The 17,440-nt window shown below is 38.8% G+C and overlaps 2 protein-coding genes across 2 annotated transcripts; one reads left to right on the top strand and one right to left on the bottom strand.

Moving 5' to 3' along the window:
* Window positions 1-6,558: 6,558 nt before the first annotated feature.
* LOC107825332 (expansin-A6) lies at window positions 6,559-8,386 on the top strand. Its single transcript, XM_016652181.2, has 3 exons — window positions 6,559-6,755; window positions 6,856-7,174; window positions 7,701-8,386. The coding sequence occupies exons 1-3, from the start codon at window positions 6,602-6,604 to the stop codon at window positions 8,008-8,010; spliced, it is 783 nt and encodes a 260-aa protein (XP_016507667.1). The 5' UTR covers window positions 6,559-6,601; the 3' UTR covers window positions 8,011-8,386.
* Window positions 8,387-9,358: 972 nt separating this feature from the next.
* Window positions 9,359-15,688, bottom strand: LOC107825330 (factor of DNA methylation 4). Its single transcript, XM_075244037.1, has 7 exons — window positions 15,368-15,688; window positions 12,627-13,795; window positions 12,263-12,444; window positions 11,818-11,886; window positions 11,440-11,727; window positions 10,014-10,217; window positions 9,359-9,926 (listed from the first exon to the last, which is right to left on the bottom strand). Exons 2-7 carry the CDS (start codon window positions 13,786-13,788, stop codon window positions 9,696-9,698), a joined length of 2,136 nt encoding a protein of 711 aa, XP_075100138.1. The 5' UTR covers window positions 13,789-13,795; window positions 15,368-15,688; the 3' UTR covers window positions 9,359-9,695.
* Window positions 15,689-17,440: the final 1,752 nt, after the last annotated feature.

Raw genomic sequence — 17,440 nt, 5'->3', positions numbered from 1 at the left:
GGCCAAGGCCATTCCCGGGTTAACAAAACCCGATGGCACAAAAGCTTATTTGGCATTGCCCGCACTAAAAGGCCAAGGCCATTCCCGAGTTAACAAAACCCGAGGGCACAAAATATTATTTGGCATTGCCCGAATTAAAAGGCCAAGGCCATTCCCGGGCTAACAAAACCCGAAGGCACAAAAGCTTATTTGGCATTGCCCGAATTAAAAGACTAAGGCCATTCCCGGGTTAACAAAACCCGAGGGCACAAAGCATATTTGGCATCGCCAGAATTAGAAGGCTAAGGCCGTTCCGGGTTAACAAAACCCGAGGGCACGAAGCTTATTTGGCATTGCCCGAATTAAAAGGATAAGGCCATTCTCGGGTTAACAAAACCCAATGGCACAAAAGCTTATTTGGCATCGCCCGAATTAAAAGGCTAAGGCCATTCCCGGGTTAACAAAACCTGAGGGCACAAAAGCTTATTTGGTATTGCCCAAATTAAAAGTCTAAGGTCATTCCGAGTTAACAAAACCCGAGGGCACAAAGCTTATTTGGCATCGCCCAAACTAAAAGGTTAAGGCCGTTTCCGGGTTAACAAAGCCCGAAGTTTCAAAAGCTTATGAAAACCTGAGCAAAACACACTTTCGGCAAGTCATATTCTAAAAAGTATAAGTGTTTTAGGGAAAACTTCCCGGACATGCCGGATTCCACGACGCCTTAGAGATTGATTCTATCAAAGGCAAAAGCATGTTCGGAATTCCAAACAAGACTAACTAATGCTAAGGCATTTCAATCTTTGAAAAACATAAAAAGAAAAGCAAAGGAAGAGGTCGAGAATTATTAAAAAGAAATGGAAAATTTGTATTTATGAAATATTGTCTTTACAAAGGCAGAACGGCCTCAACAGAAAGTACTAAATACAGAAAGAAAAAAGACAAAATCAGAGAGAGGCACTTAAGCGGCTTGATCTTGGCCGGAGCCCGCCTCATCACCGGGATTCCCGGGGTCTTCTCCACCTTTGGCCTACTTGAGTCCTCGGAATCTTCCTCCTTGGGAAAGGCCAGCTTTCTGGTCTCGGCTTCGAACACCTTGGCATTCTCGATTTCAGCCGATAAATCAAAGCCTCGAGCGTGGATTTCCTCAAGGGCCTGCCTTCGGGATTGCCACTTCATATGCTCGGCTATATTTTTTGATTGATCTTGATCCGCTTCGGCATCGGCCTTATACTGGGCCACCATTTCATCAGCTTCGGCCTTGACCATGGCGACCTCCGACTTGGTCATTTTTATCTCCTTGGCAAAATTATCTCGATCTAAGAAGGCTGAACCTGGCCGAGATTGGAGCTCCTCAACCTTTTTTGTTTGAACCTCGACCCTTTCCTTTGCCGCTCTTAACTAGATTTCGGCCAAAGTTAATTATGCCCGAGCAGCCTCTTTCTCCGAGGCCAAACGATCCATTTTGCCTCTCCATTCATCGGTCTCGGCTTTGACCATATCCATTTTGGCTCGGAGCTAATCAATCCGATCGAATTTTTACTGGACCTGCGGATTTTGACCATCAGTCACCGAATAAAATTCATCATCACTTACTTCGAAAACTTTTACCAGCTCGACCAAGTCAGCATGATCTTTTCGGGCAACTTCCAGCTCGGCACGGAGGTTCTTGGCCTCCCCTTCGAGCTGCTCATTAAGAAGGTTAGAGGCGTCCCTCTTCTCAGTAAGCTCTCGAACTTCGGCTTCGAGTTGTTTCAGGTCATCTCGGTAACTCAAAAAAGCCTCGTGGTGAAAAATCGAAGCCTATGAATAAGAAAAGAAATGCTAAGTCAATAACAAAAAAAATCTAAGTGTAAATCAAAATTTCACTTAGGAAAGCATGAAGTTACCCGGTTCAACACCTGTTGTGATTCGTTGAAAAGACAAGGTGCAGCCACCTCATTCATCTTAGCTTGATCATCCTCGGTCACCAGGCATCGAAGATAGCTGGCCACCCCCACGGGGAGGGGGGAAGAATCCGGGCATCCTCTAGAAGGGAAAAAACAATGGTACATTTTCGATCGGGGTATGCACTCGGGGCAGGAAATTTACCTACCAGTCTTTGGTTCGAAGAGGGCCCGCTTGCTTTCGGGGATTGGCTTTTCCTTGGTATATCTAAATCCCCCAACCCGGTAGCATTTTTTGTGGCCGTCGAGTCCACACCATCGAAGATACCACGGAAAGGGTCATTCGTTCCATGAGTCCCTCGGCAAGGCATTCTTTAGCAGTTTGCGCCTCGATAAACATCGATTTCATGAATGAAGGCGACTTGGCAATCTCTATTACGCCCAGTTCTTCCTTCGAAGCATTTCCCGCAGCTTGTGAGGCTTCGACCCCGGCCGCATCGGTTTCTCTAAATTGTTGAGGGTCAGCCTCACCCCCCCTCCAGCTCGGAAGCTCCTTGCCCTTCGAGCTGAGGCAGTACGCTGTCCGTCAGGTCATAGGACCCTCCTTCCCCATCAGACTCATATCTCAATCGATGGAGTGAATCCGGAGGCGGTGCTCGAGCATTTTTGCACCAATCGTCTCTTCGGTTTGTCCTTCTCGGGGTCCGGAGAACTCGAAGTTTTTTTTCTTTTCTTCTCTTTATCCTGCTTCGAAGCAGGGGGCTCGGTGAAGACATCATCGTCACTAGATGGAGATCTCATTTCAACATCTTTTGGAAAACCTGCAAAAAGAAAATAAAACAAGTTAGAAATCAACAGTTGAAAGTGAAGTCAAATGTAACTTAGAAGAAAAATCTCACCGTGAGAACGGGCCTCCCATCGGCCTTTCGAAAGCTCACGCCATGAGCGCTCGGAGTATGATATTTGTGTTGCGATACCCTAGACCCACTCCTTGAGTCGAGGTACTGCTTCCGGAATCCGAGAAACAGTTGCACCGCCACAAGGCACCAATGAAAAAAGAAAAAGAAGGGAAAAATGATGGGCAAAATCTTGAAACTAATATTGTACTTACGTGACATGTTCCACTTCTCAGGAAATGGCATGTACTCGACATGGATTAAATCCAAGGTCTTCACTCGAGCGAATTGGCCTAACCAGCCTCGGTTTTGATCTTCATCGATGCTCGAGAATGGGGCCTTACTGGCCCGACGTGCAAGCTTGATTAATCCCCCCCGATAAAGTCGGGGACTATACAAACACATTAGATGATCTATGGTGAAAAGACAACTTTCGATCTTGCTCACGAAGAAGCGGAGGAGTATTACTATCCTCCAAAACGAGGGATGAATTTGACCGGGGGTCATCTCGTACCTCTTACAGAAGGCGATGATGGCCGGGTCCAAGGGGCCCAACGTGAAGGGATAAGTGTAAACACTCAAAAAACCCTCCACGTGGGTGGTAATGACTTCCTCGGGCTTGGGTACTACCACGTGCTTGTCAGCCCAGTTATAATCTTCTTTGACCTTGGAGAGAACGTCCTCTGTGATCGAGCAGATATATCTCGAGACCGGCTCACACCGACCCAGTACCAAGGAAGTTTTCTCGACCTTAAAATCAGCACCGGTTGGGTACCCCGTAGGTACGAACATTTTCAGAGGGGGTTCCAGTGTCGGTTCCTCAACAGCAACAGACGAAACATTTTACTCAACAGATGGTCGTGAGGAAGAGGGGTTTTCTTTTTGGGGAACGGATTTTGAAGTCTTCGCCATTACTTTTAAATTGAAAAAAAAATGAAGGAAGGAAGGTGTAGATTAAGGACAAAGAGTGATTAGCAAATAAAAACTCTTGTAGAAAATCTCAAAAAAACAGAATTAGAGAACTTAAAGGTGTTCAAATCCCTGAAATACGAGGGCAGAAGGTTAGATGTAAAGTTTGAATGAACAAAGGAGGAAGTATTTATAGTTTCCAAATGACGGTTCGCATCTAGGAGTGGCCGACCGACGACTGACAAGCATTTAATGCCTTGAAAACTGGACCGACAGGACGTTTCAACTATTCTTATCACTTACATTAGGATTTCGTCGTCATAATTTATCGAAGTGAGAATCGGAAGCTCGCATCGTTTCTCATCATTTACTCTCCGAAAAATAAGGGGATTTTACGTCATGATTTTGTCACTTACGTCATGATATATCGAAGTGAGAATCCGAGGCTCATATCGTTTCTCGTCATCTACTCTCCGAAAAAACGAGGGAACTATCTGTATACGGGTAAAATCGGGCTAGATGTTCGTTCGAGCTTCCAACCTCCCTAATTAAGGCCAGGGCCGAAATATCCGTAATAGGGTAAAAGTCGAGCTCGAAGTTCAATCTTACGTCCAACACAATCAGCCAAGATCGAAATATGATAATTAAGATCTGACCCAAAGCATTGCTAAAATTAGTCATCAACACCACCAGATTTGCCCTCGAGTTTACCGAAGTCATAATCGGTCCCGGTCATAACGGTCTCAAGGAATATATTGGCAGCTTATCTGAAATTCCCGCAATTAACCGGATATTACGGCGAAAATCACGGAATATACCAAAAAAAGGAACCAACGGTCAACAAATCAAGGACCCTTTTACCTTTTATGAAATAATAGAATAATACCTAAAAAGTAGGTTGCTCTAATATATATAAAGGGGGCCTCACAATTCATGAATACATTGTAACATACACTGATAAACAATACATTCTCTAAGTTCTTACTCTTTGGTATCTTTGTGTCAATAAAAGTGCATTCAACTCAAGGGCGGCTTGCTTTCCTAAGCTGCAATCATTCAATTCACGTGGTTTGCAATTAATTTATCGTTATTTATTTCAATTACAATCTAATTTATCGCTATGTATCAAGCTAATCCGCATATCATTTAAACTATTAATAAATTCAATTGTTATCCGATTTTGAGGGTAAACACAATAACAAACATGGAACAAGAAAGACTTAATCACAGCTTACTAGGATTCGAGCTCATGTATTGCAATTCGAGTTGTCGCTTCTTGACAATGAGTTCTCTCACTAGGAATTTTATCTCACCTTTTTTCAGGTGTGCTTGGAAGTATTTGACTAATGTCATATTATGGTTTTACATTGTAGCATTAACATTAAACTAATTAAGGTTAAAAATGCACTCTTTTTTTCAAGTATATACTATGGTGGATTATTTGAATATCCATTTTATATATGGGAAAAAGAAACAAGAGAAATAAAGAAAATTACGACCAGTCAAACCAATGATGAATGCAGCTTTTATGTTGCTGATTTAATTGAATCGAGTATTTTCAACAAAGATTAAATATGTATGTGAATAAATATTAAATTTGAACTCTCGCCTTCAAAAAGTGTGATTTAAAAAAATAAATAAAATTAGAACAAATTTTGAATAAGTTCTAGGAGTGGGAGAAATGGTAAGAAAATTTTAAACTAGAACAAAAGCGTGAAGGTGTAGGCTATAATTTTGGAGGGACACAATCATTGGATTTCCATGTAAATTCTCAATGAAACTTGTTAAATCTTAACCCTACTGCCTAAAAAATATTTCAAAACGAAAAGCAGCCATAGCTCAGAACATTCTGGTGGGGAAAAAGTTAAGATAATTTGGTCCCCAGAGTAAAAAAAAAAACAACAACAACAACAATAACAACCCAGTATAATTCTATTAGTAGGGTATGGGAAGAATAGTGTGTACGCAGACCTTACCCCTACCCTGGGGTAGAGAGGTTATTTCCAATAGACCCTCGGCATCCTTCCCTCCAAGAACCCCTACCTTGCTCTTGGGATGACTCGAACTCACAATCTCTTGATTGAAAGTGGATGATACTTCCTTGGAGCAACCCACTTTGTCCCCAAAGTAAAAAAGAGAAGGTAAAATCCTTTGTTCCTTGTTTTAACTTTGGTTTCACGCACCTCGAGAAGATGCATTTGTCTTAAGGGCCCACCCCAAAATTGAAGCCCACAATGCTCTTCGTATTATTGACCCATTAATTATGGTGATGTAGCTCTGACCCCTACCAAGTTAATCCAGCTGGTTTGCTCTTGTTTCCCTTTGCTTTTAAAGCAAAATAATTACCCCACATTGAGTATTAGATTTATATAATAGTGTGATTATATACGAAATTTAATATTAAATAAATTATAAATCATCTCATTATAATAAAATAATAAAATAAAATTATTATACTAAATATTAAAAGGTTACTACTTTTCTTACATTGCAAAAAATGTAGAGCGAGTATAATTTTGCAAAAAAGGTTTTTTTTTTTCTTTCATGTAGATACCACTTGCTCTGTTGATGTGTGCATCTCGTGCGAAAAGACTCTGATTAGACAAAAAGTATTTTGTGGACCATAAGAAAGAAAACAAATACGGCAGAGTTTTGATGTAAAAAGTAGAAATATGTCAAAAAAACATTTTTACTGAGTTAAGATACGAATGACACTATCTCGAAATTGTTAAGCCCTTTAGCGAGCGTGACAGTAGAAAAGTTAATTATCGTTTGGGACTCCTATTAAACATAGCTTGTATTTACAAAATGGGACAACTGATGGCACCATAATTACATGAAGTGCCACTGATTCACTTTTAGGGCTCCCTCCATAAGTAGTAGTAGTAGCAAGTAGTAAGCACTACTTCCCCATTCTCTTTCTATTTTACAGAAATGGTGTTTTTGAATGTGGCCTTTATTGCTTGTGTTTTTTCATTAATGTTAGTAGTAGCAGTTGAAAGCAGAATCCCAGGTGTTTATAGTGGTGGAGCATGGCAGAGTGCGCATGCTACTTTCTATGGCGGCAGTGATGCCTCTGGTACTATGGGTACGTCACCATTTTCAGGGGTTTTCTTGCTCCATTTCTATTCTGTTTTTGCTCTCATTGTCATTGTTTAAATTTAAGACTAATTTTGTGATTTACACAGGTGGGGCGTGTGGGTACGGTAATCTATACAGTCAAGGGTACGGAGTGAACAATGGAGCGTTGAGCACAGCGCTATTCAACAATGGCTTAAGCTGTGGAGCTTGCTTTGAGATCAAGTGTGACAAGGACCCACAATGGTGCCATTCCGGTAGTCCTTCCATCTTCATTACTGCTACCAATTTCTGCCCTCCCAACTTTGCACTACCCAATGACAATGGCGGATGGTGTAATCCTCCTCGCTCTCATTTTGACCTCGCCATGCCTATGTTCCTTAAGATTGCTGAGTACCGTGCCGGAATTGTCCCCGTCGTTTACCGCCGGTATGTATTTTGTGCTTTTCCTCTTTCTTTTGGTGCCTTGGGTTTGTCCTTCTCCTTCTCGTGGGGTTATCTTTATGTGTTTGGTTTTTAATTTATTGCTTTTGTCAGATTTTCTCTTCTTTCATAGTACCGGTAGAAGGAAAATAACCTGTCACAACGTACATTGGCGGGCATGCTTTCTTCTTTTTACACTATTTTTAGTTTGTACAGTATTATTACATGTTTTTTTTTTGACTCAAAGTTTTGTTACACAGAGTTGAACTCTCTGTTTATTTCTCAATTAACTTATTAACTGGTTAAATGGTAAAGGTGATATTAAGAAAATCAAACGAAGCACAGTATTCCACAAGAATGTCAAACATCAAACCGTAGGTAGTGGAGCACAGTCTTCTATAGCCACCTAATCCTTGCCGTACTGCGTCCTCATATTTAATTTACTCTCTACGTAGCACATTAACAAATCTGTCCACATGTTTGTTTCTCAAATGACCAAACTAACCTGAGGTTTTTAAATTTATTTACGCAGGGTGCCATGCAGGAAGAAAGGTGGAATAAGGTTCACAATTAACGGCTTCCGTTACTTCAACTTGGTTTTGGTTACCAACGTCGCGGGTGCAGGGGATATCGTGAGGGTTTACGTAAAAGGTTCAAAGACTAATTGGATAACAATGAGCCGTAATTGGGGTCAAAATTATCAAACAAATTCGGTTTTGATTGGTCAGTCACTTTCATTTAGGGTCACAGCCAGTGATAGACGCAGCTCCACTTCATGGAATATTGCTCCAGCTCATTGGCAATTTGGTCAAACTTTCAGTGGGAAGAATTTCAGAGTTTAACAAGAAAAAGTAGCTAAATTCAAGACTTTTTATTATTATGTTTCTGTTTGTTTGACTATTGTGGTTAACGGGGTTTTGGGGGGATTGTAAAAGTCTTTAAAAAACATTGCTTTTTTGGAGTTGGGATTAGGGAAAAGTATGGTCTTCTTATTGTGGGGTTATTTGTTTTTTTACTTTTTCTTTTTGGTTGTGGTGGTGAAGGAAAAGGGTTGATGAGTTTTGTGGAGAAATTAGGGATTTGAGAAGGGATGAATTGTAGATGACATGAGAAGAGCTGAGGCGGCTGCAAAAACATGTAGCCCGCAGCTACTAGTTGGACTATATATTATTAACTGTATTTGTGGTTTAATTGAAAATATGTATGTTGTTTTAGGTATCTTACGTGTTACATATATAGTAGCTGGTGTACCTAAATCGACAATTTGGACTTTGACGATACTAGTAATTCGGTATTAGTTTAAATAATTGATGTGTACAAATTGGCTTGGGATATTACTATTATTATCATTTAGAAATGCTAAACTATTAAGAGGAATTTCATGGACGAAAGCTTAGGCCATTAAAGGACTTCTCTTTGCAAGTTTTGTTCAACGCTATATTTATTCAATGAAGGGTTCCAATTCTATGCCTTTCTTTTTGGTGGGAGTTCCCATATCAACTCCTTGTATAATGTTGTCCCCTCTTCATTTTCTTATGATACAAAAACCAATTAGATTCTTTAATTCATTGGCTCCGGCATCCCTTGCCGTGTATATCTTCGAACGCAGTTACAAGATAGGCAAGCACATCTCAGCATATCTGTTATACCATATAGATTATAGGACTATTGGAAGGAGGAGCCCAATTACATCGTTAACTTCATACCTTTGGAATAAACCAAGCTCAACAAAAACTCTTTGCGTATTTCTATTTGTCTTTTATCAAAGGAAGTAGAAAGCACAATTTCATGGGAATTTTACAAAAGGTTATTTCAATTCAAGGCACAAGAAGTGCGTTTGAGTAACTGAATAGAAAGTTGGGCATTCCTTGGGGTCATCATTTGGTCTCATTCTTCGGTTATTCCCCAAGTCTAACAGCACAATAATATGTCTTTACTCCCCAAGTATCACATGATTATCAAGTTAATCAACAAAATCATTTACCCAACCAATAACACAAATGCCTTTGTTTGCCTGGATAGACAAATACCTAATAACAAACAAAAGTAAATATAAACAAAGGGAAAAAGCAAATTGTGGTATAAAAAGTGTTTTGAAAGAAGGAAGATCAGGCAACATTCGTCAGTTTGAGAAGAATAACATAGAAGAGAGAGGATATAATGGGTCGTTAATAAAGAGAATGACGGAGCTGCTGCAAAATTACAGAGTGCTCCTCTGTAAATCAACTTTGTACAGTAAACTATCCAATGACTTAATCCATATATTTCTAGCTGTTTCTGGTCAGAATTTACAAAACAGTTGAAGCTGCTATGTATCAAATGACAAAATGAAACAGCAGACAAAGAACAAGCTGTCTCATCTAAAATTTTCACAAAAAATATAGAGCTAAATGAAGGGATGGGTAATAAAACTAAGTTGTTGCAGACTTTGAGAATTCCTGCTAATGGTTAAGCTGGCCTACTAGAATTTATCATGCGACCATCATAATATTTCTACTTCTTTCCTCTCAAAGTTCAGTCAAATGCTTCATCTTGTTTTCCTCTTATACAGCTTCCACTGTTTCAATATGTACTCAGCTCCTTCTGTCAATGATGCAGTTCTTTTTTCCTTATTATTCCACAACTGAGGTACTGGGTACCTACCACTGGGGTTATGCTCATTCAACTCATTTAAGGCAGTTACCACAGCTTGATACACTTCTTCACCATACTCAGTCTTTAGATCCTTCAACTTCTCATCATCTTCATCAATTACTTCCTGAGAAATCAAAAATTAAATAAAATTTACATTGAAAATATAAAACCAAAAAAGAATACAGATAACAATATATGAAAGAGTGCATACCTCAACATTTTGACCCTTTTGGATAACCTTATACGGATGCCAATTTGGATCCCTCAGGTGATCCTCCCACAAGGAACATAGTTCCATTGCTTTCTCTGCTGCTTCTTCCGAGTTGTAAATTTTTCTTGCAGCAGCATGGAATGGTTTCTCATTAAGTTCCCCCATTCTCTTGACACAGATAAAAGCACAGCTCTCCTTTAAACCCTGTGACAAAATAAATCAAGCACTAATTATCTAGAGCAAAGGGAAAGAACATGACGATTGCTCATAGAATTGCTGTTCCTACTGTATTGGTTGGCAGAATGAGATTGGAATCATCTTCATGTTAAGAAGATACTTTTATAAACATTAGAATAATTGTACTGTGGCATGTTTGTAGGTCTACAATTCGTTTCCTTTGTTCTAGATATACGGCAATGTAAATGTAAAGCTACAACAGCTTGCAGCTATTCCTGCAGATTGTCTTCAGATGCCAATTTAATGCATGAGCCATATTGCAGATATCAGACTCATTTGCACTTCCTTGCAGTAATATCAAGCTTGAGCTGATTATGAATGAGAATCTCCAAGAAACAAACACGACCATATTAAGAGAGAACGTCATGAAGAATGGTAAAAACTAAAAGAAATAAATACACTTAACAATAACCAAGCAAGAAGTATGATAAATTCAAAAGTCAAAAAAACATGTTAATGAGAAATCATGTATGTATAAAACTAGATCGAAAAGGCAAGGACATACTTGAAAAAAAAGCACAATTTTAGGAGTAAAACAAATTGTCAATCAAGTTTACCATCTTCAAAAGGTTCCTCTGTAGTGCATATCTCCAGAATTTTATAGAGATAGTTTTAAACTTTTAGCTGCTACAAACTTGTAAATAACATTGGCATATAATATAGGTGTGCATACTGTTACAAGCAGAGGAACCGGGCAGATGTAAAAATGTTATGGAACTATCCATTTCTCCTTTTTTTTTTCTTTCTTTTTAACAATGATGAGCATTTCTTCAAACTGATTGAATGTAGTTCAAGATTGAATCCCAATGAAAGCTAATTAAAGATCAATTAGAATGGAAGAAAATGATGTGAGTGCCTGTAACTACAAGCCACCCTTATTCTTCACTACTTTAACTTCAAATTCATCTGTTCATTTTACAAAAAGTATACTTCCTAAAAAAGGCAATGTATGGTGAACTCGAATTATTTGGAAATCAATTTGTCACATTTAAACTCCTTAGTAAATACGGAGTAGAAGGATTTGCTGCTCATGAAGGTGAATAAAAATGCTCGTTACTTTAGTGGACAAATATAAAGTAACCAAAACCTTTATAAAACATAATAGTATATGTTTAGCTCCAATCATAATCACATTGCTTCATTAGAAAAAAAAATTACGAGGATGAATTAAAAATGTACGAATGCTCACATTGATAAGCTCTTTACGGGCTTCTTGCACCTCGTCATTTGTAAGTCTTTCCTTTATAATTAGAGTTTGATTCAGTGTTTCCAAGCTTTCAAGTTCTTCTTCACTCTCCTTGATTTCTTCTTGAATTGACTCCAGTTTCTTCTTTGCTTCGAGATCTCCTTCCACATTCATGTGTCTCATCACTTCCGTGGCACCTCGCAAGCGCTCAATCTGCAACTCCAGTGCTTGCTTCTGATCAAGTTTTGCTTGAAGTTCAATTATTCTTTTATGAAGTTGTTCCTTTTCTTTCTGCAAGTAAAAGCCCAAAGTCAATAGCTAAAAAGCTATGAAATATTGTGTTCTCAAAGAGGCAGTCTTAGCCAAAACTGCACAGCACACCTTCTGATCTTCAGCCAATTTCAAAATTTTCTCATCAGCCTTCTTCTGCTCCAAAATCGCCCTCTCATTCTGCAGATAAAGAATTTTCAGAAAAAATTGCCAAATTAGGCATCAGAATTACATCTAAGGACCTGGAATGCTAAGTAACCTATATTATCAGGAAAAAGGTATGCAAGCAAACTGGACACATAAAGGCGGAGATGACAACACTGAATATGCTCAAGTAAGTCAAATTCCATTCGATTGGATAAAATTATGTTAGATATCCTTAAAACGAAAATTTCAGTATTTTAGACACTCAAGAGTATCATCTCCAATTTCCTTCTTGCAAAGCACCACTTGCAAAACAATGCACTTCTCTGTGAGCCTCTTTTCTTTTCATATCCAACAGACAGACAGCAAGCTAAAGCAGGAAGCTTATGACAGCATCTTAGAAAGATATTACCATCTCCTTTTGATGGTCAAGCTTTCTTTGCTCACTCTCATTTAGTGCTTCACGTTCTCTCAATTCTTGTTCTCGTAGCATCAATTCTTTTTTTTGAGCTTTGAGCTGCATTCGACTTTTCTCATGCTCACGTATGGAATCCCGGAGCTGATTGAATGCTTTACGCCGCATCACCTCCATCTCTAGTACACAAATTAAATGACATTAGAGGAGAAAATAAACAACAGAATGAGGCACAACTTCATGATATGATTAACAAATTTCGCACAGGTGTATCTTTAGTATTCTGTTAAAGTAAAGCAATAAAATAGTAAAAAGATATTGTATGACTAGTTTACAGCAAATAGGCAAAAGAAAACTACACCTTCATTGTAGTTTTGAACCATCTCCTCCTTTTGACTCATCACATTATCCATAAAAACTTCAGTTCTGCTTATTTTTCTCTTCATCTCTTCACATGCCTTGTTCTTCATCTCTAACTCATTGGTCAAGTTGCATAGTAGACTAGAATCTTTCCTTTTATTCTCTGCTTGTATTTCAGAAACTGTCTTTAGATCTCCATGTTTGCGGAGATGTTTACCAATGAGAGCCTCAGAGTAGTAATCTTCATCACGCGCAATCCAAGCATATAATTTATCATCCCGATGTCTTACTAAATTCCAATCTCTCTTCCCATGTTTATCCAATTCAAATGCTTTACCAAATGCCATAGCATTCATGAATCCCGACCAATCCCCTTTAAATTCAACTATGGCATAGCCAGTGTGACCCCGGAAATTCCATAAAGGATGAACCTTCACTGGATTAAACCCTTTGGCAATCCACTCCTTTTTTAGATTTGTTCCACTTTTACCTACATACCTACCTCCCTTATTTTCAACCGGGATATTGGCTACTACTCCCATCCAGGGAAAAACTATAGGATCGTCCTTGGCCTCATTGATAAATGGCTCATTAGATGCTAGGACAGGTTGGGGTGGCATATCATCTTTAGTACTTCTGAGAGGAGGTTGGGATGCCACTGTGTTCTCTGCATTTAGTTTTTCCCTTCTCGGGCGCTCTTCAGCACAATCAACAGGTTTATCTACTGCTTCACTTGTCCTAACAGAAGACGAATAAAATTTTCCTCCGCTTTTGTACTGCTCAGTGATGTGAGATGGCTCTACTGGATCACTCTTAGCATCTCGAGAACTCTTCCCTGATGGCTCAAAACTTTTCCTTCGACTTGATTGGGATACCTTCTTGTCTGCATCGACGTACCTATCCAAGTACTTGAGCAATCCCAAATGTCTAGCTATGTCTCTAAAACTAGCACTCTTTGAATCTCTACCAATGCGGGAAGAATGCCTTAGAAGATCTTGCAAATCATATTCTTTACTAGAATTATCACAGTATGGACATCTGAAATATTTTCCAGAACGTCTAATTTTGACTTTTTCATCTCTTAAATCTTTATAGTATTTATACTTCAACTCTTCCAACTCTGAATTAGCACTCTCACTTTTCTCCGATCTTCTACGAGACATCTTCAACCTGTAATTACGTTAAAAGCTAAGGATCAGTTTGTGTTTTGTTAATAACCAAACTAAACTTGACTTAACCAAAAATACTTAACAAAGGAAATTGAAATGCAGTCGGAACAGATATGCTTCTAACACAATGACAAGTAAGACGGGTAACATAGAAGGCTCAATTTTTAAATCCAGCTGCTTGGATTCATCTTCCCACTAACAAAATGATATTGCTACCACTTGCATTGCTGCATCAAGTGGTATCAGCAACTACTGGTCATTCAGAATGAAAAATGGAAGAGCGGAGAATTGAATATTGAGCAAGAAACTTCCTCACTTTCTGATGCAAGCCTCTTCTTAAGCACAACTCACCCAAAATTGTATTTCCCCAAACTGCGGATAAATATCTCTCTTTCATATATTGATGAAGCCAACCTCAAAGAAACCATCTAAGTTTACATTAGCTACTCCTGCAGCTCCAATAGAACTAATATATTTTTTCCAAAAAGTTCAATAGAAGTAATACAGCCCACACAAATGCACTCAACTTAGTTATCGTATACCACAGATATATTCCTTGAGTTACATGCTATATTATGTGTAAACATTGGCCTGCCAATCTAGTTACAATGCCCAATGAGCAGAGATTCAATTAATCAACCTGTTTCTAGTCTCTACAAAAATTTCGACCCCAAAAGCTAGAACACGAAAATGAGGATAGTCTACGGGACAAGAAATGCTGGAAAGAGCAATTAACCAATTTACATGGGTCCTATTTTCACCTAGGGTCCAATGTAATCACAGCATTAAAGACATACATCCACGCCGATGAATAGAGCCAATATTTTCTTTGATTTGCTGCTTTTCACATTTTCAATCAAAGACTAATCCGGGATCTAAAGGCAGTAGATGGACCATTTACTACACACACACACACACACACACACAGAGAGAGAGAGAGAGAGATATTAAAATGTATTTCTAAAATTTTCTGGAACCGCCATTCACAACACACGCGCACACACACATTTTAAAATGTTTTTCTAAAATTTTCTCTTCTTTTTTTCATCTTTTTCTAGAATTTTCCGGAACCACCATTTACTACACACCCACACCCACACATTTGTAAATGTTTTTTCTAAACTTTTTAGAACCACCGTTTACTACACACACACACACATTTTGAGAAAAAATTCAAAAATTTTCTGGAATCTCCCCTGTTCTCAACAACATGATATCTATTTTCTCCTACACTGATCGAGAAGCCCCTTTGTATTAAGTTTTTCCCAACAAAACAGGAAATATAAAAATTATCCCATTTTATATCAGCAGAAATCAAACTTAAAAATAGCAGAAAGCTCTATAGTGAATCATCCATCATAATGACCCTAAAATCCCAAAACCCGCAGCCACGTGAAGGTTGTAATAGTGAGTGCACAAACCCTAGGATGTTTCGAGAAGAAATAAATACTAGTAAAATGGTAAGACATGAACGTATATTACACATGCTATTGGTACGTTGTAAAAGCATATTAAGTTATTAACTGTGTCTATAAGCTTATTATGTGAAAACGAAAAAGAAGAGTTCATATACCTCGATCAGAAAATCGAAATCTTCAAAATAAGAATTTCCTAAACATTTTGCAAGGGCTTTGAAACTTCAATACTGTATTTTGAGTTGTACTGTTTCTTTTGATAATATCAGAAGCAAGAAAAAAGGGGGGGGGGGGGGGGGGAATGGACGAAAACAGAGGAAATTTTACAGGTTCTGTAAGTTCAATTGAACGGATTATTTTTCGAGAAGGGAGAGAGATTTTTGGTTCACGCGGTAGACATGAAGAAGGAAGAACGGAAAAATGATCAGGGGAAAATAAAAGGGTGAACCACTTTCTCTGGTGTTATACTCTGTGTTTTTGGAAAACTTTTTTTTTTTCCGGTGTTTTTGGTAAACTGAAATGGACAGAATATTTTTTATGGACAGATTTTTTTTTTTTTTTTTTTAGCCATTAAAAAGATAGAAAAGCTAAAATCTAATGAACTAGCTATTACAACATAATAAGTTGAATGCTTCCTTCTCCTTTATGTGAATTCAATTATCATTGGCAAATACCAACACCTATCAAGCTCTCACTAGGCGCCAGGGTATACTATCCATATGCTAAAATGAATTCCAAACATCTCCACCACAGAGTTGAAGCCAGCATAGTCTTCCAAGTGTAGCTACTATATAATCTCCATATGCAGTGGACTGATTTTGTCCAAGTATTAATCATGTGCTCACTCATCAAAATTAATGTGTAGAAGAGGAGCCTTGCTTTAGGCAGGCTTTGCAAGGCAAAAGCCAGGCTTGAGCTGGCTTTAGGCAGGCTTTGCAAGGCAAAAGCCAGGCTTGAGCTGGCTTTAGGCAGGCTTTGCAGGGCAAAAGCCAGGCATGAGTTGGCGTTAGGCCGGCTTTGCAAGGCAAGAGCCAGGAATGAGCTGGCTTTAAGCAGGCTTTGCAAGGCAAAGGCCAGGCTTTGAAACTGTGCCTTTTTATGATCTTGTAAGCTCAGATCATTCTAAACATTGCTAAACCATCCTCAGATTGAGCATGAAAGCATGCTAATACCACTGAGAAATGATTCAACAATCTCCAGAAATACCATATGATGGGTTCAGCATTTTCCTTAGCATTTAGACATATCAGAAGTAGGATAAATTGTACCATCCCACACATGCTTATCACATTTTTCTGTACACTATCAAAGCACACCCAGAATGAGCATGGAACCATGCTAATACCATTGGAAAGTACCTTAATAGCATACTGAATGAGACAAAGAAACATGCAGGTTTGTGCAAAGTCCAATCCCGTGAAACCATCAGTCTGGGGTTCTTCTCTTTGCTATCCTAACCCTAAGGTTAGGTGATTGGGATTTGTCTAGATTGATCAACCTCTCCCCTGCACTAGGCAGTTCAGAGAATGAATGAAACTCAGACGTACCTCTTGCAAATTCTGTAATAGCTCCAACTGCCTGAAATACTCCATTAGCAACCTTTGAATGCATGTAGTATGAACTCTTATCTTTGTTGATCATCTGACCTGATATCTTCTCATAGTTCCCCAACACTGCCATAATCTTGCTCAAGGAGGGAGGATGAGCAGATGTAAAGATTATCGTATCATTAGCATATGCCAAGTGGTTTAAAGGATCAGACCACTTAGGCATTCTAAATCCCACAAATGACTTGTCTTCAAAGAGCTTATTCAACGACATGGAAAGTACCTCAGCTGACAGAATGAACAATGCTGGAGATAGGGGATCCCTTTGTTTCACACCCCTTGTAGACTTAAACAACCCCGAGGACTGCCCATTCACCAATACTGAATACCAGTTATTTGACATCAAGTTCCATACCATATTGATGAAGAGCTCAGAAAATCCTATCTTCCTTAGCACATACAATAAGTACTTCCATGAAATCCTATCATAGGCCTTAGCCATATCAAGCTTGATCACCACATTAGCTGGTTTTCCCCTTAACCTTATGTCAGTGACAATTTCTTGAGTCAATAAGATGTTCAAAAATATACTCCTACCCTTTACAAATCCGGATTGATTAGGAGATATTAGAGATGGCAAAAAACTCTCCAATCTGTCATGTAACACCCTAGACAAGACCTTGT

Source organism: Nicotiana tabacum, chromosome 22, assembly GCF_000715075.1.
Source record: "Nicotiana tabacum cultivar K326 chromosome 22, ASM71507v2, whole genome shotgun sequence".
Classification (NCBI taxonomy): Eukaryota; Viridiplantae; Streptophyta; class Magnoliopsida; order Solanales; family Solanaceae; genus Nicotiana; species Nicotiana tabacum.
The sequence above is the reverse complement of the archived record's forward strand: the minus strand, read 5'-3'. Positions and strand labels throughout refer to the sequence as shown.

Excerpts from the sequence above, each read along its gene's own strand:
- LOC107825332 (XM_016652181.2), top strand. The coding sequence starts at position 6,602 with ATGGTGTTTTTGAATGTGGCCTTTATTGCTTGTGTTTTTTCATTAATG. Across the intron at positions 6,756-6,855 it reads TGATGCCTCTGGTACTATGG|GTGGGGCGTGTGGGTACGGT; the intron begins GTACGTCACCAT and ends TGATTTACACAG. Across the intron at positions 7,175-7,700 it reads GTCCCCGTCGTTTACCGCCG|GGTGCCATGCAGGAAGAAAG; the intron begins GTATGTATTTTG and ends TTATTTACGCAG.
- LOC107825330 (XM_075244037.1), bottom strand. The coding sequence starts at position 13,788 with ATGTCTCGTAGAAGATCGGAGAAAAGTGAGAGTGCTAATTCAGAGTTG. Across the intron at positions 11,887-12,262 it reads TTGACCATCAAAAGGAGATG|AATGAGAGGGCGATTTTGGA; the intron begins GTAATATCTTTC and ends CTTTATCTGCAG. Across the intron at positions 10,218-11,439 it reads CCCGTAAAGAGCTTATCAAT|GGTTTAAAGGAGAGCTGTGC; the intron begins GTGAGCATTCGT and ends ATTTTGTCACAG.